Source organism: Pholcus phalangioides, unplaced genomic scaffold (assembly GCF_987345545.1).
Source record: "Pholcus phalangioides strain wild (caught in Gottingen) unplaced genomic scaffold, Ppha-v1.0 ptg000010l_1, whole genome shotgun sequence".
NCBI lineage: Eukaryota > Metazoa > Arthropoda > Arachnida > Araneae > Pholcidae > Pholcus > Pholcus phalangioides.
The window spans coordinates 37,477,936-37,505,699 of record NW_028301603.1 but is presented as its reverse complement, the minus strand read 5'-3'; the positions used below and the strand labels follow the sequence as shown (position 1 = coordinate 37,505,699).

At 39.8% G+C, this 27,764-nt stretch overlaps 1 protein-coding gene across 1 annotated transcript in view; it reads right to left on the bottom strand.

Annotated features, from left to right (window-relative positions):
- Positions 1 to 2,072: 2,072 nt before the first annotated feature.
- The window catches only part of LOC149081390 (pappalysin-1-like), a 54,103-nt gene continuing 28,411 nt past the window's right edge, over positions 2,073 to 27,764 (bottom strand). The window contains exons 16-19 of the mRNA XM_089238208.1: positions 22,583 to 22,730; positions 16,002 to 16,140; positions 14,083 to 14,231; positions 2,073 to 2,353 (exon numbers count right to left, since the gene is read on the bottom strand). Coding sequence (XP_089094334.1) covers positions 2,159 to 2,353; positions 14,083 to 14,231; positions 16,002 to 16,140; positions 22,583 to 22,730 — 631 coding nt within the window. The 3' untranslated portion in view covers positions 2,073 to 2,158. The remainder of the gene's footprint in view (positions 2,354 to 14,082; positions 14,232 to 16,001; positions 16,141 to 22,582; positions 22,731 to 27,764) is intronic.

The window sequence follows — 27,764 nt, the reverse complement described above, 5'->3', positions numbered from 1 at the left end:
TCTATATATATAGCTTTCAATATTAAAATATTTCATTTATACGAAGCACAATTTCAATTATTTGGCATTTTCATTTTGACTCGAACTCCAAATCTTTGGCATTTAAACATCATTTCCAACGATCAAATCCACGAGGTTTCTGCAGATTGTGAAAACGTCTCGCTGAATTGGTTTTGGATGCGTATTATCAACACTAAAAACCACAAATTTTAGTTTGACAGATACAGAGATACGCATTGAGCCGGTTACGGACATTTCAAAGTGAAGACTTACGTGAGAATTTATTGCACTTTTCTGAGAAATCAGCAGGTGCAGCGAATCTCAAATAAACTGAATTTCTTTTTCTAATGTCCACAACATTGTTCTTGCAGTATAGGAAAATTGCATTGAAATTATTTGGGATGTTGCAGGCCAGCAGCAGGCTTATGTAGTAGGGCAGTTAATAGGAAGTATTACAGTATAGATTAAAAAAACTTTAAAGATGTGGTGTCAATCTTTGCTACTAAGTTTCAATACATTATCTGCTTGGATTGCATATAGAAGTACCAATCAGCAAACCAAATGACGTTAAGATCGTCTTAAATATGTTTAAATCACGTTTTTCCTGTTAAATTGAAATGAATATCATATGAAAACTTGCGATTTTGAAACAACAGCAAATTTATGCAATTACAGTTTCTTAAGTTATACGGCAATGTAGTTTTAAAAAATTTAATTTCGCGGGTATTTTTCCTCATGTATGATTTTGTCTCTTGCAGTTCGTTATAACTGAATTCGACTTTATTTCTTTTCAGTGGGGGCAATGGGTTGGCACACCCCTCCCCAAAAATTCATATAAAAAATACCCCAGAGCAATCATTCTTTATTCGATTGTTATAAATAGTCAGACCACTCAGGTGTAGAGGTGCCGCGAGTTCGATACCCGGTTCGTCCTTGTCAGAAAACTTTATTGACACAGGGGTACAACAAAAAATGGCGACTTGACCGCAGCAAGAAATTGCTACCGCACGGAGTCCCCCATCGAGGGAGTAGTGCACTAACCTCTCGATGAGTACAAAAAACAAGCCTGCCGTTCGGAATCGGCAATAAATTGTAGGTCCCGGTCTAATTAGCCCTCGTGTGCAGAAAATGACCTTGGTGCGACAAAAATGATCAATGATCAGACCACTCAGTGCCGGTTGAAGATAGCTAAACTAGATGGCTATCCGTCTGTAATTGCATGAAAACGATGGGGTTTTTTTACACACAAGCCTTTATTTTTCACCCATCTACTTCTTGGATTGCATTTACTACCAGCACTCAAAAAAATGTCAATAACTGGTCAACAAATCTTTGTCTGCTTTCTTTATGGCAGCCCTTTTATAATTTGTTGAAGTAACTGTAAAAGTTACTCCATTTTGCTTCAAACCTCTTCTATAATAAGTGTCAGGCCCTACTGTCTCCCCCAAGTCGTAAACCCACCGGGAGATTACATGCAACGCTTTTTTCATTTCCTACCTCATGTTAATGTTACTTGAATAGCGGAAAAATTGCGAAAAATATATTCCATGCATTTTTTGTTTGAAATTACATTTTTTTTAGTCAGAGTGACTAAAAAAATTTAATTCCACAAACTTCTTCGTGGCCCCGTATCAGCAGCCGTGGCTCCCCTTTTGCCAGATTTTCATCCGTGGCCCCCCTGGAATATCCTAGGGCCCCCCTGAGGTCATATGGCCCCCGGTTAAGAACCACTGGTCTAGTGCACTTAACCCAGCAAATGAGAGGATGTGGGTTTGATTCTCTCTGCAAAGCCAGTTGAATTTTCTTTCCTGGATTTATCTCCGCATCAGCCATCTGTTGAAAACCTTCGCTATAAGTTATTTGCCATCTGATTTTATGAACTTGCAATTCAGGAACCAAAAAAATTTTGTAAATTTGTCTTCTGGTCCCACACAATATGCCATTTTCTTGAATGCCTTTCCCTTTTACTTATTTTGCACTGCGTTTTTTTGTTACTTAGCTCTACTATTTGAAGTTGACTAAACGATGATCGCTAAAATAAACAGCAATCTATGAAAGAAAAACAACTCTCTGATGAAATAAAAATTTATTATAACATTAATTGTGTATATTTAACACATGCAGATGAAACATGAATATATCGAATGGCTCTAACACGTCACGAAAGCGTTTCACCGGATGAATGGATATTTTCTACAGCAGACGGATCTTTGCACGCACATGCTTCACCGCAGTCGTCGGGGAAGGGCACAACAGTACTGCGTGGAGCAGTCGAAGAGCAACAGTCGCCTCCATCCCAATCGCAGTGTTGCCGATTGTTTCTCGCATCGCAATAACCGTCAGCGACATGCTTCTGAAAAATGCAAGACATTTAATCTCATTCACATTACAGAAGTGATGAAAAAAAAAAAAAAGAGCAAACACAATGGAAATTTTGATTGGAAACAGTTTCATAGTAAGTTGAACAGACCGGTAACTATGATTTTGCTGGTGCCGAGCCTACTATAAAATTCGATGATTTTACTATACTGTTTTTGTTCCCACCTAAAATTTTCTGCTTTATAAATTTTTCATCAGGGGACAGTTGTGCCCCTTCGCCCACCTCTAGTTCTGGCCAGGATCCAGGGAATTCGCTCCCAACATTTCGTCCCCGACATTATTTTGGCCTCTGGCGTTTCACTCCGAACGGGGCCAAGTGAGTGACTGTGAATGAGCATAGTGAGATGGTGAGCGAGTTAGTATTGTATACGTGCACTCACTGAATCGGTAAATCACCTACTTATTTGGTCACCTCAATCGCATATGCATTCAGCCATTCATACCGTCACTGATACAATCATTCACTCTTAAACTCACTCACAATCACTTGGCCCCGTCAAGGGTGAAATGTCGGACAAGGGTGAAATGTCTGGATTGAAGAATTAACTTTCCTAAGTTTTGTCGGGATTAGCGGACAATCAATCTTCAGTTGAGACCATGCGCGGATCGTTCCTTCCAAGAGCCAAAAAAATTGGTCTATCCCTTAGAATACGGGACGATCCAACAAACCTACAATTCGCCGATCTTCAATATGGCTGCTTATTGTGTATGGAGGAAGAAATCAGTTTTTTTCCCCTACAGATACACACTGAAGAGCCAAAAAAACTGGTCCACCTGCCTAATATCGTATAGGGCCCCCGCGAGCCCGCAGAAGTGCCGCAACACGACGTGGCATGGACTCGACTAATGTCTGAAGTAGTGCTGGAGGTAATTGATACCATGAATCCCGCAGGGCTGTCCATAAATCCGTAGGAGTAAGAGGGGGTGGAGATCTCTTCTGAACAGCACGTTGCAAGGCATCCCAGATGTGTTCAATAATGTTCATGTCTGGGGATTTAGGTGGCCAGCGGAAGTGTCTAAAGTCAGAAGAGTGTTACTGGAGCCACTTTGTAGCAATTCTGGACGTGTGGGTTGTCACATTGTCCTGCTGAAATTGTCCAAGTCCGTCGGAATGCACAATGGACATGAATGGGTGCAGGTGATCAGACAGGATGCTTACGTACCTGTCACCTGTCAGAGTCGTATCTAGACGTATCAGGGGTCCCATATCACGCCAACTGCACACGCCCCATACCATCACAGAGCCTCCACCAGCTTGAACAGTCCCCTGTTGACATGTAGGGTCCATGGATTCATGAGGTTGTCTCCATACCCGTACACGTCCATTAGCTCGAAGCAATTGGAACCGAGACTCGTCATACCAGGCAACGTGTTTCCAGTCCTCAACAGTCCAATGTCGGTGTTGTTGGGCCCAGGCGTGGCGTAAAGCTTTGTGTCGTGCAGTCATCAAGGGTGCACGAGTGGGCCTTCGGCTCCGAAAGCCCATATCGATGATGTTTCGTTGAATGCTTGGAACGCTGACACTTGTTGATGGCCCAGCATTGAAATCTGCAGCAATTTGCGGAAGGGTTGCACGTCTGTCACGTTTAATGATTCTCGTCAGTCCCGTTGTTGCATGATCTTTTTCCGGCCGCATCGATGTCGTAGATTTAATTTTTTACCGGATTCCCGATATTCACGGTACACTCGTGAAATTGTCGTACGTGAAAATCCAAATTTCATCTCGGAGATGCTATGTCCCATGTCTCGTGCGCCGACTATAACACCACGTTCAAACTCACTTATATCTCGATAACCTGCCATTGTAGCAGCAGTAACCGATCTAACAACTATGCCAGACACTTGTTGTGTTATATAGGCATTGCCGACCGCAGCGCCGTACTCTGATTGGTTCCATATCTCTTTATTTGCATACGCATGCCTGCACCAGTTTTTTTGGCTCTTCAGTTTAGGTGCCAGAATATAATGGTTTAAGTCCCCCCCCCCCATGGAGCACCCCTTCATCAATAGTTTTTGTTGGGGGGAGGAACTGCAGAAGTTTCTGAATATAAACTATGCGAAACTTCTATGGCTGTTCTTGAATCCCGGGCGGCTGGCAACACTATAAACCTACTGATATATCGCTATAACGGGTTTCCAACGTCGAGTTTCTCGCATGGTGTTGGCTTCGGAGAGGGGGCACGGTTACCAGTGGCGTAGCCAGGGAGGGAGCAGAGGGAGCGAGTGCTCCCCCAATCGAAATTTTGCCTACATTGGCGCCTATTTTTCTAAATGACTTTGATCCTTAAAAAAAACTTGAAAAAATATGTATTGAAATACCTTTTATAAGTAGGAGGATATGGCGTTCACGAAATGCTTATTCTGTTCTGAAGGGCCACCAAGAGCATTGACCAAGGCGCCTTTTGAAGAAATTAGGCACGGGAACCTATTGTGGACAGACCACTGAACCTATGAAGTAATAGCTAGGATTCAAGCTCCACGAAGTATCGCCTTTTCTTTGGGCGCCTTAGGTAGAGGTTTGAGCTCCTACAAATACCACTTTGTGTATGGGGGACTTCATAGCGATTCATAGTGATCATTAGATTCATAGTGCTTAGAAATGCCACGTTATCTGCAGGTGTCTTGGCAAGAGCTACTAGCTTGTGTATAAGGCAGTGTCAAATACTAGGAAAAGGTGGAAAACAGCTATGGGCTTTTGAGCTCTAAAAACCCAAGATTTTGGGGCACAAAAGGGGGTTCTGGAAGAGTTTCTTAAAGGTGGGTAAATAAAAACCTATAATCTTTGGTCAATAGCACTCTGATATGCAGAGAATGGGAGAGGAAATTATAGTCTTCTTCTATATTTGTACGATAATATATTGTACTATATTATACGGTGATAGTGCACAGTTTTATGTCAAAATGTGACTTTTTCAGAAACATTGTCTTTTTTCATTTCTCTTTTCTATGAATCACTGTTTGTTTCATCATTATGCATATACAGCAGTGCGCCGAATCGGAGAAATTATTCCCTGGAAAAAAGTAATGGCCGGTGCGTTTGTTAAGTCATGGCATGTATATCTTCCCTCCAATTAATCCAGCGTTTCTTAAACTTTTGGCATCCGTGCCCCCCCCCCCCGACCTCGTCATCATTTATCCGTGACTGCCCAGAATAGCATGACGCAGGGGGGGGGGGGGGTTCTCGAACTTTTTCCTCCCGAAGTGCCCCTTTCCCCTAGTCAATGCTTATCCGCGAGCTCCGTGTCAGCTCCCTAGAGCTGTTTAACAAAAAAAAAAATTCCGAAAAACCTTTGTCGGGGACACCATGGAGCGTCCCGAAGGTTTTTCAAAGAGCTTCTTTGTTAAACTGCTCTGGGGAGCTGCGGGCAAGCATTGATTAAAGTAACGGGGCACCGCAGATGAAAAAAGTTTGAAAGCCCCTGCGCTAGTCTGTACCATTCATCACTCATATATTTTCATTCTTCTCTGATTTGTTATAAAACAAATCGCATGCATTTATTATTATGCAATTATCATGCAATTATTTCACTAGAAATAAATATACTATGCACATATACTATGCACAATGCCTTTTTAAGTTTTTCAACTTCGAGCAGAACTCCTCTTCAAATAGTATCTCCAAAGGAAGCCGGTAGATAATAGAAAACAAAAAATATTTCAATCGATTCATACACCTGCTATTTTCACTTCGATTCAGAAGATGAGCAGTGGCATTACAAACACGCCTCAGAGATACTTAAATAGATTACGGACACATGTGACAATTTCTGGCGCACACTAATTCGTTTGAAGCAGTGGTTCCTAAACCTTTTTGGATTCAGGCCACCCTCCGCTTGTGCGTCTGCAATCTAGTAGTATGTGATAACCACTGCGATCGTGTGGGCATCATGATGGATTGATTCATCCCGGTTTGAGCCGCACTACTGGTACAGTGGCGGGTGACTGAAGTGAGTCTTTTTTTTTTTTTTCAATTTCTAGGTACGAATGCTAACCTATCTTTCGTTTGGAAAGCCTTCCCGCAGAAAGCAGGCACGCTTTCACCGTGGTATTTGCATAACACGAAACTTCAGGCATCTGCCAGTTTTACTTCTAATATGGAAGACAGATGACAAAACTTCTCGAATCGAAACCATGCATAACTATGACATCTTATATACGTTATGGTCATGCATAAAATATAAGAAAGAACTTTTCGGCATGCATTAATTTGTTAGAAATTCCATAAGAGTGTGGCGCTACTTGTTTTGTACAATTTTTATATTTTTATTATGTTTTTTATGCCCCTCACTAGATAGGCATTATCTAATAGTGTGTTCTTGTATTGGAGTTCAGTCTGGCGATGTCGATCTTTGGTTCCTTCAGATTGAATCGAACTTTAAAATTGCTGGAATTACTGATCCTAAAGGTATACACACATATCCGCACCGTGCCCGACACGTGCGTCGGTCGAGTGTAGGTCATCACACGGTCAAAGAATAATTCTTTGCTAAGCAATGCAGCCGTTCACACATCTCCGCACCGTAGCCGAGCACCGTCACCGCACCGCGTCCGCACCGTCACCAACTAGTTTATTTTATATTTTTACGGTGACGGTGCGGTCTCGGGAGAGAGAGAGAGCGCAGATTTTTTTTTATAAAAGAGGAGAGAACTCATTTATTTTATGTCGCTTCTCAATTTTCATCAATTGTTGAATTATTAATTCCATTTATTTCTTGATTTTAATCAATTTCCGCATTATTACTTTTATTAATTCTGAATTTTCAATAGTTCTGGAATTATTTCTTCCGTTAATTCTAAATTTTAATCTATTCCGAAATTATTTCTTTCATTAATTATGAATTTTCATTGGTACTGAAATAATTTCTTTCAATTATTTTTAATCCATCGATTCTAAAGTTTTCCTTAATGTTTGTGTTAATTCACATTTGTGTAGTTATTATTTTTTTTTGTATGGGGGGGGGGTATTTCTTAGCGTTCGTGTATATTCAGAGTATGCCGATTCCCTCTTCCCACAAAATATATGAAATCTTGTTAAAGAGAGGGGGTGTCCTAAACATTTTCGTGCCCCGAAATTGTTTAGACGCATCTGGCCTCGCTTCTGTGGTACTAGCGTAATATGTAGAAAACATATGGATAAACATTTTCACAACTTTGATGGGAAAACAAAGTTTAAAATTATGTTTCACATAGCATATAACGAAATTTTGCCAGGGAGATTTTTGTTAAAATAATAATGTAAACTTGGAAAACTAACTGGGTTTAATTTCCGATGCTCCATAAATGAATCATTGTTTTGGTTTTAACATAAATTATATATATAAATAGAAAACGGTTCGAAAATTTTTGGGTTTTTTCTTATGGGAAAATATATGAGACATTTTAAATTTGGTACTCACATCAGATGCAACATGTTAAGCCATAAATGCTTAACCCATGTCCTGTGCTCCAAATGCGGCCCTCGGAAGCATTTGATGTGGCCCGTGACAACAGAAAACAAAACAAGGCTCTCGAGTGGTCTCAAGCACATTTCAAAATAACTTGAACGACTAACGGCACACCTCCAGTTCACTTAAGTGGATCGTGATACATTTGCAGATTATCCTATTTGAGTGGTTAGTGGCACATTTCCAGATCTCTCGAGTGGCCCGCGGCACGCTTGCAGATCACTTAAGCGGCACGTGCCACTTCTTTTTAGATAATTTTGGAGGAACGAAACTCGTTTCTGGATAACTTAAGAAGCCCGCGAAATATTTCAAAACAATGAAGTGGCCCACACCTTCCAAAAAGTCGAGCACCTTTGTGCTAAATATCTGACAAAGGTGTTTCAGCGACTGGGACTTTGGCAATGAGTGCTTTAAATTACTATCGAATACTGTGGTGAGGCATTATCATTGAATCAAGCCCCGGCAAACTAAACACCCCCAATTGTTATTGATTTTAATATCCATTTGCCATCTGCAGAGGAGCCAATTTTCAGTTTAGAAGATTCCGCGAACACACACATAGAGTAAAAGATATACTCGCTCTTTCGTACTACAATATGCTCCTACTGAGCTTAGATACACTTCTCCGAGGTGTTATCGGAATTTGACACCACCTGCCCCTACAGATGATTATATTTATGATGGCCGTTGACTCTGAATAAAAAAAAACGAGTGTGTAGGTGAGGAAGAGAGTACCCCTCTCCCCCACAGATTGTTTTAATTTCTATATGACTTTTTTTTTTTCTCTTCCCCTTTTATCACTTCGTAAATAATCTCCTCTCTCCAAACTATAAACAAGAATGCATATAGTCAAACTAAGCAAATGGCCGGCTTTTTATTTTCAGCTGCATTTAAAGATCCTGTCCTTTTTCGCGGGTTTGTCACATACAAAAAATCTATCGGAGATCAATCCAAAATAAAAAAATTATATACATGTATAGATTATTTACAGAAATGTTTAGAACAATTAATTATTGTTAATTTACGCTAGGGTTATTATATCCAAATCACTCTTGTTAATTAATTTACTGAACATTTTGATTACACCGAACCGGCTGCGTTAAAGACTTCAAGCAATCGACACAGCTTCGTAGTCAGCATACGGCAGCGACACGGGCAACACACGGAAAGGTGTGGTCTGAAGAGGAACGAGCCGAGCCACGGCCAACTGACGCCCGAGCTACGGTCCTGGCACGGTGCGGATATGTGTGTCCAGACCTTAAAACGCAATTTCACTGTGTTGTGACAGCTCTAGATGTCGAAGTGTTGTCATATGTTAGCGATTTGATCAGAGCTCCTGTTACAAATGATTCTTACAACCAGTTAAAAACACGCATTTGTCAACAGTTTTCACTGTCAAACTTCCCGCTTACGAGTTCTACTCCAAGAGCTCACTCTTGGAGATAAGCGACCTTCTCAGTTGTTGCACGAGATGTATACATTAGCTGACACGAAAATTTCAGATGAAGTGCTTAAAACCCTTTGGTTACAACGTTTGCCTATCCATACACAGCAGATACTTTCTGTTAGTAAGGATACATTGCCGGATTCAGCAGAAATGGCAGATAAAATTACCGAAGTCACTGGGCACACACCGACTATTTCTGAGGTCAGTCGTAACGAAACCATCAGCTTACAATCACTTCAAAGTAAAATTTCGACTTTGACCGTTGCTGTTGACCGCTTATCCCGCTATAGAGAGAAAAATTTTAACAAAAAGGGAAGAGCTTGTTCAAATTCTCGGTCTAGAGAGAGGTCTAGTGGTGATGGTACACCCAAACGTAAATAACTAAAAAAAAGAAAGGAGCCATGACTGTATGTTTCCGAAATAACAACCAGACATATCCACCAGCACTAGCGTCACCATAATGAGAAATGTCTTGGAAGTACATGTATGATTGAGTAGAAGTAGTGTGCATGTGATACATGCCTACGATAAGAGTGTAAGATGATATAAGCGATTAAATGGAAGCATGAAGATTTCTCTGTACTTTCATATCTACTCTATCATATAAAATCACAAACTCGAAAAGGGCCTGTTTCTAAGGAACCGAAATCAGTGACGTTTTTGAGTGACGGAAATCTGTTACGTTTTTGTGTTACGGAAGTCGGTTACGATTTTGGGTCTAGTTTTCATTTAACTCTAGCACATATCAGGACCAATTTGACCCATCGGGACCATGTTATGTGAATGTACCGAGAGGCTCCCACATCCTACAGCAGGGCCCTTAGGTTGGAATTTAGATGGCGAGTCCCCAAACCAGCTTTTCAGGGGCCCCTCTGTGGTTAATTTATAGTGTGAAAAATCAAAAAGTGATAAGAATCGTTGTGGTCCCTGTCAGCCCTGCCCTTGTGGGGGTCCATGCCGAGAGGTATGTACATGTATAATATACATATAAGAGCAGTGCTCCCAACACACAGGGTCAGGGTACCCGGGGGGGGGGATTGCACGTATACCTTCATGGGAAAGTTAAAAGTTTTCATTTCCAGGGGCCCTTCATAGATCGCATTGTTTTCTTGCTGCTTTAACGTTGAAAAATTTGCGATAGCGGAAGCACAAGATATATCCAGTCTGGGGGGGCCCCATATAATTTGCGATTTCGGTCACGGGTAGTTGCGTGGGTGGGCCTGGATTTTATTCGTTGGTAAAATGAATACAAATGAAAATTTTTCATGGCACTCTCACGGTGGGATGACCGACAAGCTTTCAAGTCGGGGGTCCCATGTTTACAGGTTTCATTTTGGGGGCCCTGGATGAATCTCATTCTTTTCTGTTGTAGAATTTGCAACAGCGGAAGCCCGAGATAAAGCCAGTCTGGGGCCCCACTAAAAGTATGCGAATTGGTGTCCCGGATAATTGGTTGGGGGGGGGGGGGCCCTGGATTTTATTCGTTGGTAAAACGAATGCAAATGAAAATCTTTCATGGCACTCGCAGCGGGGGATGACCGACAAGCTTCCAAGTCGGGGGCCCCCCATGTTTACAGGTTTCATTTTGGGGCCCTGGCTGCATCTGATTCTTTTTTGTTGTTTAACATTGTAGAATTTTCAACAGCGGAGAATCCGAGATAAATCCAGTGTGGGACCCCACTAAAATTCAGCGAATTGAATCTGGGACCCCCCCCCCCCCCCATGGGGAAGTTTTCTGGGGGTACTTGATGAATCTCATTTGTTTTTTGTTGCTTTATTATTATTATTATTATTATTAAAATTCACTACTTCAGTAAGCTGGTGCTTTCACACGTCCCTTTCCATAGCACGCTGATGAAGTGCGACGAAATTAACAAGATATGTTGTGAAGAGAAGGGGGGAGGGGGGTTGGTCGCCAAAGGCGGCAGAGCCCCCCTAGTCTTGGAATAATTTTAGAGAGTCCCAGTTGTTTTTGGTGTTTGCATTTATATAAATATACAAAACATAAAAAGGAATTTACATTTTTTTAAAAACTAATTAAAAAATTAAAATACATTAATCAATTGAAAGGTAATTAATTTAACTTGAAAAATAACATCCACTGAAAACAAAACAAATTTGATTATTTTTTTAAATTGGGAAATTTAAAGTTCTTTCCACTAATGCATAATTTTAAGTTTGCGCCTTAAGCACGAGCAAAAAAAATGGCGCCTTTCACAATGTCGCTCCCCCCATGGACCAAAACCTGGCTACGCCACTGACGGTTACCCCTATTTCCCTTTATGCGTAAGGGTCTCTGATCTTAATACACATATTTATTTACATAAATCATTTTACCAGATCTAATCGTGGAACCCCTGTTCAACTGAGGTCACCCACGTGGCCCCTACAAGGGGTGTTTCTGGCAGAACTCTAGCCCGGGGGGGGGGGTGTCCTGGATTCTCCTCATAAATTTTTTTCGCACTATAAGTTCATAATAGAGAGGGCCCGTTAAGAGTCTTACCTGGGAGCCCTACTGTAGGATGCGGGGAGGGGAGAGCCGTGAGTCTCCGTGCCCTGCCCGATTGAACTCACGGTTGGGAGGTTGGAGCCTGTCATCCTATTGGACGCATATTCACGAATGAGAGCTCTTATTATAACCATCATCAGAGCTCCCGCGCAAGAACTCTGGCATGTGCTTTAAATAATCATGATGCTAATCATTGAACCGTAAGGTGTTGTCAATTTTTTACACTAAACTCAATATTGAGGAGGCCCCACTGAAGATCTGAGGCCAGGGAAAGCCCTGGCCAACAACATCTATAGCTAGATCTGCAGTATTGGAAGGTGTTGGCCTTTCTATGATGTTGGATGGAGGAAGGGGGCATGATGAGCTCAGAGATACTCGCGGGGGAAAGGAACAATTTTATTACTACATCAAATGTGCCCTCTAACTTTGTTTTCTTCCTGATGGGGGCATATTGTCTTTTATTTCCCCTCCACTGACCTGTTTCTGTGCGCATAGAATTTCAAAATGTTACATATGTTACTTTATACATACAGTACAGGGAAATTTCTTTCTGCACAGCAAAAAATCTCTACGCATGAATTAAAATTCTATCAGCCATAAAATATGCCTTTCAGAAAACAATTACATAGTACAGGAGATGTACTATTTAAGAAATATTGTTAAACTGTGACTCGTTCTGCTACCTATCAAATAAAAAAACAACTGTTATTGATCCTTCGAAATTGATAAATACATAAAAAACAATATAATATGATGTAATTAAGTATATTTTTTTAACGATAATATTTATATAATTTTTAAATTTGCTTCAAAATTTTAACAGTTGATATTTATGTAGAGTAAGTTAACATCAAAAAGTATGCAAGGTAAAAACTTTTTTCAATTATAAATGTAAAAAAAATTACACTTTGCATTACTATTCATATTAATTTATTGTATTTAAATATCGACTGTTAAAATTTTGCGGCAAACTTGTTAACTCAATTTATACTATTGTTTAAAAAATATTTATTGATATCATATTGTATTTATTTTTTATATGTATATTATTTTTCACCGGTTCTATTTTGAAGAATCGTTAACAGTTGTGATTTCATTTGATAGGTGGCAGAAGGGGATCTCAGTTAAGTTATGTCTCTCAATATAATACATACTGTACTGTGTCGTTATTTCCTATAAAACACATTTCGTCTGATAAAATTTTCTTTTGTTGGTTATAGACTTAGAAATTTGATATTGTGTTGATATTAATGTTGGTGTGTAACTAAGAAAGACATAATTTTTTTCATGTAAAAATAATAAGTTTACGAGTAATAAGTTTGAAAGTAATAAGTTTAATAAAATACAGACATTTAAAGTCTGAGAATGACTAAGAATGAGAGCGAATATCAGCAACAAGGAAGTTTTCTTCTTTGAAAGCTCTATTTCCGTGGTTACAATAGGTTATTCGTCTCCATTATCCTATTTTTCCACTTATCCTATTTAAAACTATGCTCGTTTTGCAAAGAGCAAACATAGTTTACATTTTGGTGAATTTCTGAAGTGGGGGGAAAAGCTGGAACAGAGTTTCTTCGAGCCAGGGAAAGAAACAAGAGAGAGCCAACGGTTGATAGATTAACCCCTTTACGTGTAAGATTTTGGCAACAAGTTTGGATGACGTGCAGTTGAACTAGTTGTAAGTCTCGCCACAGAGAGCAACAGGCCTACAACGGTAAAATCTTCAATCATTACACCTCACTCACAGTTGGAAAAATTGACGGCAGATGGCGGCACTACACATAACAAGCATTACACAGAAACAAAACTTCACGTCAGGTTCACTACACATACTTTCCAACATCTACCGTGTCGTTTGAAGTTCCGCAGAGGAATATGGGTTAGGTGCACGTGTGTGGTTTAGCGGTTGTAGTAGTTGAACTAGAAGAGATAAATCTCAGAAACTGTTATCATTGTTTACACATGGAAATGAAGGGAAAAGGAGGAATAGCCGTTTTTCCGTTCTTTTTTTTTTTTCTTTCTCACTTCTCCAGCTATCTTTTCCTTATACATGTTATATACTTATATATTTATGATTTATCGTCATATCGTAGTGAGAGAGAAAAGATAATGCTGAGGTAAAGGGGGGGGGGGGAAAGAGAATTTTATTTTGCGAGGTTACCAATGAAATATCCCGGAAAAAAGAAAGAGCTCGAATGTATTTCTTCCATTCACACAGGACCGAGATACCCCGTCCCTGGTCGTAAAGGGATTAAAGTTGCAGGAATGTCGTTAAACGAAAGCAATCAAAATGTGTAAACACATACAGAGCTGCATTTCTTCACGCAAATGACATCGCTTGCGTCGGGATGCCAAGTGCCATTGGCTAAACATTTTACTTTGATCCTCTCATTGAAGACGTTCGGCTTCACCGGTTCGTAATCACGCAGGAAACAACTCGTCTTGCAAATAGCGCCTGTGAAAACAACAAATCGTGTGAATGAGAAAAGCAGAAAATGCTCACATGAAGTTTAAAAATGCAGTTGTGTGAATCGAAATTCGACGCTTTGACAGCTCCGGAATGCACATGCAGTGAAATTTCCGAATAGACTTAACTGTACGTTGAAAGTATCGTCACGGAATATCCGACAGTTAGTTCGGTGACGAATGAGTGTCGAATTTCGAGGCACTACTGTATTTGGCAATCTGGTATTCAATCTAATACCTTTTAGCATTAAAAAAAGATTCTGGCAAGACTTCTATAGAGATATTGACGATACAATGGAACTTTGGTTAACGAGCAATTCGTGTAATGAGCAAACATTTTGGAAAAACTTTTGACTCAGTTAGCGAGCGTTGATCCGCATTACGAGCAAAATGCGTTTTGTCATTTATTTTCGAGTTACCACAACTGAGCCGATGGTTTGGCCCACACACTTGTTATGGAATTGTGGGTAATATTCTCCCCTACGGTCTCTCCGGTAAGCGCGCCCCACTCGGAAAATTAACGCCCATTGCGAGTGCAAATATTTACGATGCGAAACTAGATGTAGCATTGCAGTTATGCGTATATGCGCTTGAAGTTGTTGTTGTTTTTTTTTTTTTTTTTAATTCTGCTTCGAGAAAACTGTGCGCTGATTGCATTGAGAGGCTAGATCATACACAGGAGCCACTACTTGTTGAAGAGATTGTGTGCTTGGGGAAGACCACGGACTAGAGGGGGCATGAGGATGGCATTCAAGAACTAGTGGTGAAAAAGTGTTCTAGAAGTTGACAGTAGATGAAGGGATGGATTTCTTTTGCACGCACCAGCAAACGTTTATGGACAGTATCTCATCAGAGGAAGAGAGAAGTGAGGAGGAGTCCCTGTCATAAAATGAGATAAGAGAGATGTGTAGAACGTGGGAATACGTGCAGAACTCTGTAGAAAAGAACCACCCAAATAAAGCTGTAGCAGTGTGCGAGCAACTGTAATTTCCTATCTCTCAGAAATTCTAAAAAGGAGGCAAAGGCAAGCGTCAATGGATAAGGTTCTTTTTGAAATTCATGCAAAAAGAATAAGTTCGCAAACAACAAGTGAGTCTGTAAATCGTCCTAAACGGTAGTCCTCCTCTCTCTCGTCGTTTAGAGTAAGTTAATTTGCAAACATTATCGTATTGTATGTTTATTTATGGGCATTATTTATATTATGGTTATTTAACTGTATTATGTATATTATTATTATTGTGTTTAATTATTGATTGAATAATTAAACACAATTAAACCTCTACTAATGGTTTACGGATTGATATAATATTTTTTTCCTCTGCTGAGGATTATAAATAATTGTTGTTGTTGCTGTTTTGGCCCATGAGTAACGAGATTATAAAAAAATCACATTGATTACAAATCATCATGACAAAACACATTGGGGCGCGGTAGCCCAGGTCGATAAGATACTCGCCTAAAGTACCAAAGGATGTTTAGAGGTGTCACGAGTTCGATACCCGGTTCGTCCTTGTCAGAAAACTTTCCCTGACACAGGGGTACAACAAAAACGGCGAATTGCTACCGCAGGGAGTTCCCCATCGAGGTATCTGCGCACCAACCTCTCGACGAGTATAAAAAAAAACAAGTCTGCCGTTCGGAATCGGCAATAAATTGTAGATCCCGCTCTAATTAGCCCTCGTGTGCAGAAAATGACCGCGGCGCGACAAAAATGATCAATGAACAAAACATATTTTTGACATATAGGAACTGCACCTACCAACGTGGCTTCCTTCGCACACGAACTGGACATTTTTGTCTTTGGCTTGAGGTGTCTGACAGACGGGAAAAGAAAGGCACTGAGGCAAAGGCGGGTTCCAGTTGCCGTCTATTTCGCACCTGTGAGAGGTCTTCGAAATCTTCCAGAGAAAAGAAGCAATTTAGAAGGATTGAGAAACATACGCAATGCAGTGTTTAAATGGGGACTTTAATTAATACTATACCTTTAACATGGTGAAACACTATGCTCTAATACAGCGTTTCTCAACCTATGGTACGAGTCGAGTGGTCCGCAGGCATACTCGAATTTGATTCCCACTGAATGAAAAATTATTCGACCGTTGTCAGTTACGTATTAGTAATTACCCCCATACGGGTTCAATTAAAAACATACCTTCTGTTTGTGTATGTAGCTGTAGTATTTCATATTATATTCTTTTTCTCTATCGCCACTAGATGGCACCGCTTACACAATTATTAGCTATGTTATTTTTCTCCGCTCTTCAGAGTTGCCAGATTGGCGGTTTTCCCGCCAAATTGGGCTGGTTTGAAAACGGTTCGGCGGGAAATTTTTGGCTTTGGCGGGTGGCGGTTTCTTGGGCGGTTTTTCCAAAATTGTGTTCATGGCTAATTTCTCCCTATTTTCCTTTATTTTTCTTTGCTTGCGCGAGCAAAAAAGTTTTTCTTTTTCACTTCAGTCCCCAACCTCATGTTGTGTTTTCTTCCTGACAAGGCAGAAGGGGTGGAGGGCATCTCGGCCAACTATGGAAAGCCAGAACTTTCAACCATAATGCCTTTGCCATCCAATAATTGAAGGGGCCATAACACAAAAACTTGAGAAACTGTCCTAGGCTCTAGATCAGTGGTTTTCAATCTTTATGATACCGCGGCCGGTCGGTTATAATATATCTAATGTAGTATAAGGGAAGTAGTATATCCAAGGCCCCACATCCTGAAGCAGGGCCCTAGGCTCTGATCTTTTGCGTGCCCCTGAGCAGACTTTCACGGGGCCCCTTAATGATGAATTTATAGCGTGAAAAAGCAAAAAAAAAAATTGTGAAAATTGCCCTGGGTCCCAGGGCTGGAGCCTTGTCAGCCCATCCCTTGTGGGGGCCCATGAGTATATCCAATAACTATAAGGGAAATGGGAGACTTCAGTGACGTCACGATCTTCGCGCGGACGCCTTCTTCTATAGGTGTTGCTCCGGCCCGACGGTTGGGAAACATAGTATATAGACCACAGAAGCCTGTAAAAGAAACCGTAGCCTCCACAAGCGTGGAGCTAGCATGGCAGGGCTCAAGAACTAGTGCCCAGGCACTAGTTCTGTCTTAACGCATGAGCCCAACTGGGAATGGCCAGAGGGCCTCAGAAAAACGAGAGGCAGTTGTATTTTTAGGGGATTTTCCATGTAGGGCATCAGAAAAATCACTTGACTCTCGGGGCCCATGATGCTCTTAAAACGGCCCTGCCAGGAACCCAGAAGAGTTCTTAAATTTTTGTTTACTATATAGACTGTGAAAAATCTGGTCTGGGACCCATACCTAATTTTTAAAATCATTGTACCAAATTTCGTAGGCACCTATGCACAATTTGAGGCAGTGCCGTCTTGACGCATGGGCCAACACGGGCACGTCACGGAGGCCTTGAATGAAGGGCGGGGGAGGGATAAAAAATGAGATATGGTTAAGATTTGCGAGATTAAGCATGTGAATTGGTAAGGAGGCATTCGCAGTCTGGATAGAGAGCTGAGCAAAATCAATTTGCCCGGGGGTCCATGATGTTTTGAAAACGGCCCGACTCCAGGCCATCTCTTGGCCGTTTTTCCAGGAGAGAGAATGTGTAGCCCTGACTTTCGCAACTTTTCAAAGAAATCAATTTATTCGGTAAAAAAAACATATTTTTTACGAAAAAGTGAAATGTTGGGTGGGGGGGGGGGAGGAGTTACTGACTATAAAAACACAAGAAAAGCTATCAGCCACATCGTTGCAGGCTAGAATATCATCAAACTGTAGCTCGATCGTTGCTTCATAGATGGCAGCACAAGCTCTAATATTTTGGGCTACTTTTTGGCTACTTTTGAAGAGGATTTTGGCTGGAAATTTTTTAAGGACTTGGCAACTCTGCCGCTCTTTGAGGCAGATGTTCTTTTGTACCGGCTCGAGACAGTCGTACCTTTGCTTCATCTCATTAATAAACGTTTTTTATTATAATTGAAACCTTTGCGTTCTCCGTATATAACGGCGCGTTCGTCGTTGGTATACACCTTCATACTTAGGTTCACTGTACATCAAAATGCGGGAAATTGTGATCATAAATACGGGATATCGCTAAAATTATGCCAAAAAAATGCTATTTATTGCCTCTCTTAAATGCAATTTCATTATTAAAATTTCATTTTACTATTGAAATCTCGCTGAAAAGGGGGGAGGGGGATAAAGGGATGCTAGAATGTAATTCACGAAAAAAAAAAAAGTCAAATAATCAGATGACCATATTTAATTTAGAAACAGTACGGTAAACTAGGATCTTAAACAGCGTAAAATACGGGACACATAACCAATTGTCATAAAAAATGTTGCCGGAAGTAGGCACAATCACTAATTTTTATTAAAATTTCTGAAAAAAAGGTTACGTTGAACCTGACAAATACGTGAAATGAATATCTGTATTTTTTGGTCTAATTTTATATACTGTAGTTGAATTTTGAAAACGCTGTGTATTCGCGACTTTAGTAACTGTTGCAAATTTAAATAAAAGCATCATTGAAAAAAAACGGGACAAATGTATTAAAAAAAAAAATTGGAACAACCAAAATTACAGGAATATCCTGTAATACGAGACAACAAGTGGTCCGTAAAACTGTTTCAGAAGTTTTACTGGCGCTTGGGTTGAGAAATTCTGCTCTGATAGAAATATCATTAGAAATAGTATTTAACCATATTTTATTTATAATTTTTAGATTTAGATTTATTTATAATTTTTAGATTTAGATTTATTTAAAATTTTTAGATTTAGATTTATTTAAAATTTTTAGATTTAGATTTATTTAAAATTTTTAGATTTAGATTTATTTAGAATTTTTAGATTTATTTAGAATTTTTAGATTTATTTAGAATTTTTAGATTTATTTAGAATTTTTAGATTTAGATTTATTTAAAATTTTTAGATTTCGATTTATTTAAAATTTTTAGATTTAGATTTATTTAGAATTTTTAGATTTATTTAGAATTTTTAGATTTATTTAGAATTTTTAGATTTATTTAGAATTTTTAGATTTAGATTTATTTAAAATTTTTAGATTTCGATTTATTTAAAATTTTTAGATTTCGATTTATTTAAAATTTTTAGATTTCGATTTATTTAAAATTTTTAGATTTCGATTTATTTAAAATTTTTAGATTTCGATTTATTTAAAATTTTTAGATTTCGATTTATTTCAAATTTTTAGATTTCGATTTATTTCAAATTTTTACACGCGTTCTTGATTGTAAGTGCTATCCTATGCTGGTATAAATTTTTACATTCCTTGGATAATTAGATTTTTGTAAATTTTCAAAAAACAGCTTGTGCGCAGGATAGAATATCATTGGGGTTAAATAACGGGATAAATATCATGACATCAATGCAATCGAATAAAAAATTAATTAAAAAAAGTGTTCAGTTCGTGAAATGAAGCAAAAGTTTGAAATTTCATTGAATCAATATCATTTAAAATTGAAATTTCAAATACAAATTTTAAAATTTAATTTTAAGTAAGATTGGGTCAATGAAACTTCAAACTTTTGCTTCATTTCATGAACTGAACACTTTTCTTTATATTCTGAATACATATTTACTCAGTTACATCGATGTTATGGTATTTTATCTTGTGCACAAGCTGTTTTCAATACAGTAAAACCTCGATAAGTCGTCACCTCATGTTATCGAGAAATTATGGCGGGTTGAGCGAAGTGCCATCAGATTCAATGTGCGATATTGTGAAAATCCTATAAATTTAAAGCAATATAGCATTTATTAAAATATGAATCAAAATTACGCTGTTTAAGATCCTAGTTTGCCGTATTTTTCTAAATGGAATATGGTCATCTGATTACTTGAATTTTTTTTTCTTCACAAAATACATTCTAGCAGCCCTTTATTATCCCCCCCCCCCACTTTTAAGCGAGATTTCATAAGTAAAGTAAAATTTCAATAATGAAATTGCATTTAAGGCAATAAATAGCATTTTTTCGGCAAAATTTAGCGATGTACCACATTTTCCTGGATGATGTATAGTGAACCTAAGTACGGAAGTATATTTTTAATTGAACCCGTGTGAATATATTACTAATATGTAACCGACAACGGTTGAACAATTTAATTTTTCATTCGCTGAAAACCAAATAATCGAGTATGCCTGCGGACCATAGGTTGAGAAACGCTGCTCTAGGGTGAACGTTTCGCCAGTAAAATGGCATACCTCCTGTTTGCTATGCATCGTGCATATGGACAATTCAATATAATTCTAATACTTTGCAATACTTGAGACACATGGAACTACAATTCGAATAATTTGCATCATGATTTGAATACTTTGCACTATAAATTTGATAAATTAGCGGATATGCTTAAAATTTATATATTTAACTAAAACCAAATCAAGTGCCCTCTAGTTATAATTATTTCATAATTTTAATTTTATAATTAACTAATGAAACCACTGAATTTCTTAGTTTACTCCGAAACAGTAAAAGCCCGTTGTTAGTAAATAAATTAACCATCACGAACTTGTTAGTTCCTGACACTTATTAATTGATAATCGTAATTCATTAATGATTAACTGATCGTTTATCAGGTTTTAGTAGTAATTCTTTTGTGTTGTTCTCCAAGACGTGTACTATTGTTCTAGTCGTATAGTGTACTAGTCGTATTTGTTCGTCCGCGAACGTGGCGAGACGGTGATTATGAGGGCTAGGTTTTTTATGCCCTAAAAACTTCTAAAAAATGCATTTATGCCCTTAAGAAACCGTAAATATGCCCTATGGAAACGAAAAATATATACGTCGTAATTTTTTTTTTCATTCCTATCTCAGATAACATTAGTTTTAGCAAAATAATATGACAACGAGGAGTGCTGATGCGGAATTTGATTTCACAATATAATACACGAATCATTCACAATCGATACAAAAATTATTTACAGTTACTGTAAGGGTAACTTCCGAAGAATTTGAAAATATTGAGGCCCTGAGCTTTTTTATCCGGACCTGGTCGAACTTGATCAGATGCAGTGATGGTAATCTCCCAGCGAGCCAAAATTTCCCTCAAATATTTCCCTTTTTAAGTAAGATTTTCTACCGCAAATTCAGAATTAATGTGCTGCCACCTACAGGTAAAATATCTAGACAAGTATTCAGCTTTAGAAAAGCACTGCACAAAATTAAAAAAAAAAAGAAAGTAATTAAATAATTTATGACATGAATGTCGCTCTCCACTTGTTAATACAAGATATACAGAAGACTGGATGTTGTGAAGATATTTAGTATAAATATCTTCACAACATCCAGTCTTCTGTATATCTTGAATTAAATAATTCTTTTTATTTGATAAAAATGTTCACAATTTCTCACAAACGCTAAAAATTCCCCCATTTGGATCAATTCTAGCCAATTTTTCCTACGAGTTACTACCACCGATTTGCAGCCACACACTAGTGTCGTTGAAGAGCTAGTATTTTTATCCGAGGATGATGTCACTCTCCGCTATCCATACGGTTTTTTAACAGCTGGCTGACGCGAAGATATATTTAGGCAAGAGAGAAAATTCAACTACCATTGCGGGGAATCGAACCCATGCCCTTTCACGTTCCGGGTGAACGCCCTCTAGACCACTAAAATACAACGGAAAAAATATGTGGTATTGATATGTGGTGGTTTCATGTAAAGCAAATTGTCATAACCATTAATTATGCACTGTTTGTGTTACATTTTATGCGTTATATCGAGTTTTTCGTGTTGCAGCATAATCATCACACCATCACCATCATTTGCCGGGTGAGCGCAGTCAAAGGCAACGAATATATCTCAATCTTTCCTTAAAATCGGTCCATACATGGACGGTCGGACCTAATTCAGGACAAAGCTCACAACTGCTGACACTGCCACCAAATGGTGACTTTCCCGACCGACTTATCGGAGTCGGGTGGCAGTGTCATCAATTGTGAGCTTTGTCCTGAATTAGGTCCGACCGTCCATGTACGGTCCCGGCAAGTGCACATGAGCAGCACTAAGAAAAGATTGAGATGTTCGTTGCATTTGTAGTCTAGTGCGCTCACCCGGCAAGTGAAGAGACGTGGACTCGATTCCACGCAAGGACAGTTGCATTTTCTCTCTCTTTCCTAAATTCATCTTCACATCAGTCACCTGTTTAAAAACCTTCGTATGGATAGCAGAGAGTGACATCATCCTAGGGTTTAGTATTTTAGTGCAAACTGCTCCTTTTAATTGGTTGATTTATTATTATTATCTTTTAAATGTGTCCAGGACTCCTCGTCCATTCTGAACATCTACTCTAGCAGAACTGAGTATCAAACCGATACCAACCTGCGTAGGACAAACAACGGTACATTCGCTCGACGCCTGGTTGCCGGACGTGCAGTTGTGCGGTATTTCGATTGCTGGACATGTCATAGGAACACACAATGGCCCAACCCAAGATGCATTTCTGTCGCACCTCAAGTACAGTATTCTCCTGCAGAAATAGAAAAAACAGATACGGGTACTGGAACAGCTTTGGTATAAGGGACAGGTTGGCGATCTTCGGCGACTTTTTTTTCCGGCGCCAAATATGTCAGACGGTCCGAGAAAAAGCCGCCAGACACTACGTGCGCCAGAAAAAAAAAGTCGCCAGCATAGAAAACAGTAAAAACAAATGGCATAAACAAAAATAAGCTGTGGAGTGTTTAAAAAATAAAACTGGATAAAAAAAAAAATGAATCAGGGTTTAAATGAAACCCGGACCGTTTTGAATAAACAACAGTCCTGTTGTATAAATAAAAATATTCTATTTATTATAAATTAAAACCGGACTCTCTTTCCGGGAATCCAGGTTCTTATAAATAATCAACGGTATAAAATAAATAAATAAAATAAAAAGGATGCAGGGGCATCCTGCATGTAGAAAAGAATAAATATTGGAAAATATTAAAGGTACAACCTGAGGGAAAAGATGTCCAAAATGATTCCAATTAATCCGACACACACACTACATCATATATACGGAAGGAAGAGAAAATATGAAGAACTATCCCAACGGTTTTTCAAAACGCCGCGGCTCATTCGCCTGCTTCGAGCATTCCTTTCATCCAGAGCATTTTCAAGATGATTTCTCAGGAAGATCAGAAAAAAATTGAGATACTCCACGTGGGATTCCATGTGTAAATAAACAAGGATCGATGGGATAGCTAACAGACTTCCGGTCGACCCACGTGACTTTGACGACTTCCGGAAAGCGGGGTGAAAATGCTTGTCCATGTGAACGGGTTTTAGCAAAAATCCTTGAAGCCCGTTTAAACCGCGCTCTTTCTATTTCCCATGTGAACGGGGCTTAAGTGACGTCATTTGGAAGAAAAAAAGAGAGAGGATAGAATGAGAAAAAGAGAAAACCAGTTTGAAAATGGCAGTAAAACCCGTTTGAAAGACGCGCTAGGACGCTAAGAACACGGAAAAACAACAGCCAGCGCCACCGACTGGCAGAATTCTACGAACATTCTGGAACAACGACAACCCAGAAGAAGAACAACAAACCAGAGCACGCCAACGATGGAAACTTATCGCCGGTAAAAAGTCGCCAATTTGGCGTGTCCCTTATACCAAAGCTGTTCCCGAGTAGAGAGATATAGATGGCTTTTTTCTCAGCCAGAGATATCAAGGAAACAGTTATTTTCCGGATATTACGCTGAGGTGAGCTCGGAAAGAAAAGTCATCACGTCTCCGCCGGGGGTTCGAGTCCCGGCGGAGACGTGATGACTTTTCTTTCCGAGCTCACCTCAGCGTAATATCCGGAAAATAACTGTTTCCTTGTTCCCGAGTACTTCCCCAGAGAAATTATTATTATTCGAAGCACTTCATTTCAATGAAAGGACTTGTTATAAGCGTGATTTTATCACTTTTTTCTTGTCTCAAACCCAATGCCCATTGCCATCTGAAAACTGCGAACTAAAGACAGCATAAAACGGTTTTGACAACTGTCTTGATGCGAAGAAGAATCTAAGCACCGTCCTCTTGCAATTTAGGCGGGTGTACCAGCCCATTCAGGAAGCAACGAACAAATTTTTCCTTTTAGAGAGCCTGTATAGGTTGAACGGAATCGTACAATGGACACTCAGACCTAACTCAGCTAATAGCTCAATTTACTAATATTTGCCATCATATGGCGACTTATAAGAGCTAATAGCTTAATTGAGCTTGTAGGTGAAAGGTGCTGACCTCTTAATATACACTTTTCTTTTGTCATGAATCGTTGTGCTAGGTCCTATCGTGGGAGACCCTATTCAGCTGAAGTCCCCGCATGCTCCCACAAGGAGAAGGGACTGGCAGGGCTCCTGCCGGGGGACCCGAGATGATTCTCATCATTTTTTGTTATAATTTTTTGCATTTCATACAATAAATTAATAATAGTGAAGAGTGTAACCTGGGGTCCCACCAAAGATCTTAACCTACAGGGCCCTACCCATGTCGTAACGGCCAAATGTGCAGTGGGCGCTCGAGCACTCACAGTATCTTGTGGCACCAGTCTGAGCATCACCAAAATGTATTAAGATATTAAATCCTCCTATATAATGATCAAGTCGAGCAACCGAGCCTCTGGTCCTCACTTCTGGATGTGGGCATCATGGTTTCCGTGCTGTGCCCGGCTGAACTCATGGTTGGGACTCACGAGGTTGGAGCCTTGTCGGCATATTGGGAGGCATATTCAAGAACTTTGATTATAACCAGAAGAAAAGCAACCATACCACTGACATATGCTTTTATTGAAAGTATCATGATCGCTGATCATTGAATCATAGTGTGAAATCAAGTACAGCAAAACCCCTCTTACCGGACACACCGCCGCCACAGTGGTGGTCGGCTGAAGTTGGTTTTCTGTGGTTCCCAACTTCGAGGCGCAAATGCGAGCCGATCACCCCGTTAAAAAGTCTCGCCACTGAGAGCAACAGGCCTACAAACAGTACAAATATTCAGTCACTACACATCACTCACTTCACTTCTGAGATATAGATGGCAGCACTGAAAAATCATACACAACACTAGATACGCACTAAGACTGTTAGGTACACACACTTACACTTCCGGCACAACTCACTAGGTAGTAAATTGCCTATGGCGATAGACCTGAGTTGTGCTCGGTTTAAAAAAAAAAAAAAAAAAGTACCGGACACACCTCAGTGGCGGTCACTCCTCTTTTAAGGCCAAATAATAATTTCCCCCGTGAATAATTAAAGTATGTTTTTCAAACACCTGATTAACGGTCACCCCTCTTTTACGGGCGAATTCTTTCAACCCGCCGGTGTCCGCAAAAGAGAGGTTTTATTGTATATCCATCCATAATAATTCAGGTGAGTACCTTGACCCTCCACAAGGGTAGGGCTGGCAGGGTTCTAGTGTGGTGAGCCCGACACAAATCAAATTGTTTTTACACTATAAATTCACTGTAGAGGCCCCGCCAAAGATCTCAGTTTTAGGGGGGGGGCATGACGAACACCGACATGTTCATGGAGAAAGAAAAAATTTATTACTAAGTAAAATATGTCCTGTAACACCCCCAGAGATGGAAGCACATTGTCTTATATTTAACCTGCATTGACCTGTTTCTGCGCGCACAGAATTTCCATATCTGTGCGAAATGGCAAAATAATATGCTGCCTTATTCAATATAGGGAATTTTTTTCTGCGCAGCAAATAAAAAAAACAAAAAAAAAACAAACTGCGCACACAGAAGCATTCTCAGGCCCTAAACGTCCATACTTTGTAAACTTATTCACCATGAAAGATGGTGCCTTTCTCAGTTACGTTTCTGCCATAACCAATAAACAGGTAAAAATAAGGCTTCATCAGCAAAAGTATATGCTTTTTAGGAAATATTAAAAAAAATAACTACACAACATCATCGGTCTAAACTTAGACTATATAGCCCTCTTGCGGTCCTGGGATATTCTAAGTAGCAATAGGTGAAAATCAGATGGAGGGGGAGAAATAAAGTTCTCAAGTGATGTTAGAAAAAAATGTGGGCGCGCCAAACACCTTTGGGGTCATTCAAGTATTACGTCAGCATCGGGGGGGGGGGGGTTCGGATTTGCTGACTTTTGATGACAAGGGGGGGGGGTTTCAAGGTTGCTTATACATCATCAACCACCCTTTTTTGAAGATATGAAATATTCTAAGCTTCTGACGAAATTTTGCTGACAGGGGGGAGGGGGGAGTCAGTGTGTTGCTGACTTTTGCTGACATGGGAGGGGGTCAAAAATGGCTAAAAATCTGCTTACGTAGTATTTGAATGGCCCCTTTGGTTGGGATCGGAGCTTCTTTCCTATGGGGCCGTTCAAGTATTACGTAAGCAAATTTTTTAGCCCTTTTTGACCCCCTCCCCCCCTCTTGTCAGCAAAAGTAAGCGAAACGCTGACCTCCCCCCCCCCTTCTCGTTAGCAAAATGTCGTCATCAGCTCTGCCCCTCTGAATCCTAACTCATATTTTCATAAAGGGTGGTCGATGACGTAAGCATTATCCAAACCCCCCCCTTCCTCCCACCTTGTCATCAAAAGTCAGCAAATCGGAAACCCTCTTCTCCCACATCGATGATGACGTAATACTTGGATGACCCCTATTGGTCGAGTGAGTCTTCATCAAATATTTGAAGTTTGAAGATGTTGATTAGAATTTCTTGGTCCAAAGTAACTACTTGCAAAGAGAGAGGGAGAAAAGGGGGGAAAAAGACCAGAGCCCGTGAGGGCTGTAACATAAAAAACCCCATCACTTCATCATGATCAACGACACAGAGTTAAAACATTTAACGTATCCGTTGATGGCTTCTATTAGTCTCTGCTCAACGTCTCTAGGATGTTGGAGATGATTTATAGAGAGATGATGTAGTTGAGAGTTTCCTTGATGGTCACAACAAGCTTGTTTACAGGATCAGCTTGATTTCCATCTTTTTCAAGAATAGTTTCAGCTGCCGGAGTAACTTGGGTTGCTTGCGTTCCAATGGCTAGCTCAATAACCACACTTGTGACAGCTTCTTCATGGCCAGCACCATGTTCTCTTTAGATGGTCTCGGCTGGGCCGCAACTAAGGGGGGAGCAGGCGGATCTAGTGTCCCGGGCGTTGAACCAGAAGGGGTGCCGTATTCACCCTTTAACTGTTTCCTCTACATGCAAAGGGCGCCAAAATTGCGGCTTGCCCCGGGTGCCAAAGTATCTAGTTGAGGCACTGAATCTATTCTTCCCTCTCCTCTCCTAGACCTACAATTAGGGAGAGAAAGAGCAGTTCTGGTAATTCGCTGTGTGGAATATTTTTACAATTTACACACTGGGGGGATCCTTTCCCCACACGTTAGGACAGTCTCGGCTTCCACGATCCCTGATGGACTTGACACAATGCTTAGGTTACCTGCGCTGTGATGGCTCCAGGCCATACATCGTATCGGAAGCATTGGATGAATCTCTGCCGATTGTTTCTGAATTTTTCCACCTTGACCCTCAGGTGGTAAAGTTCTTTTACTTCCAGGATT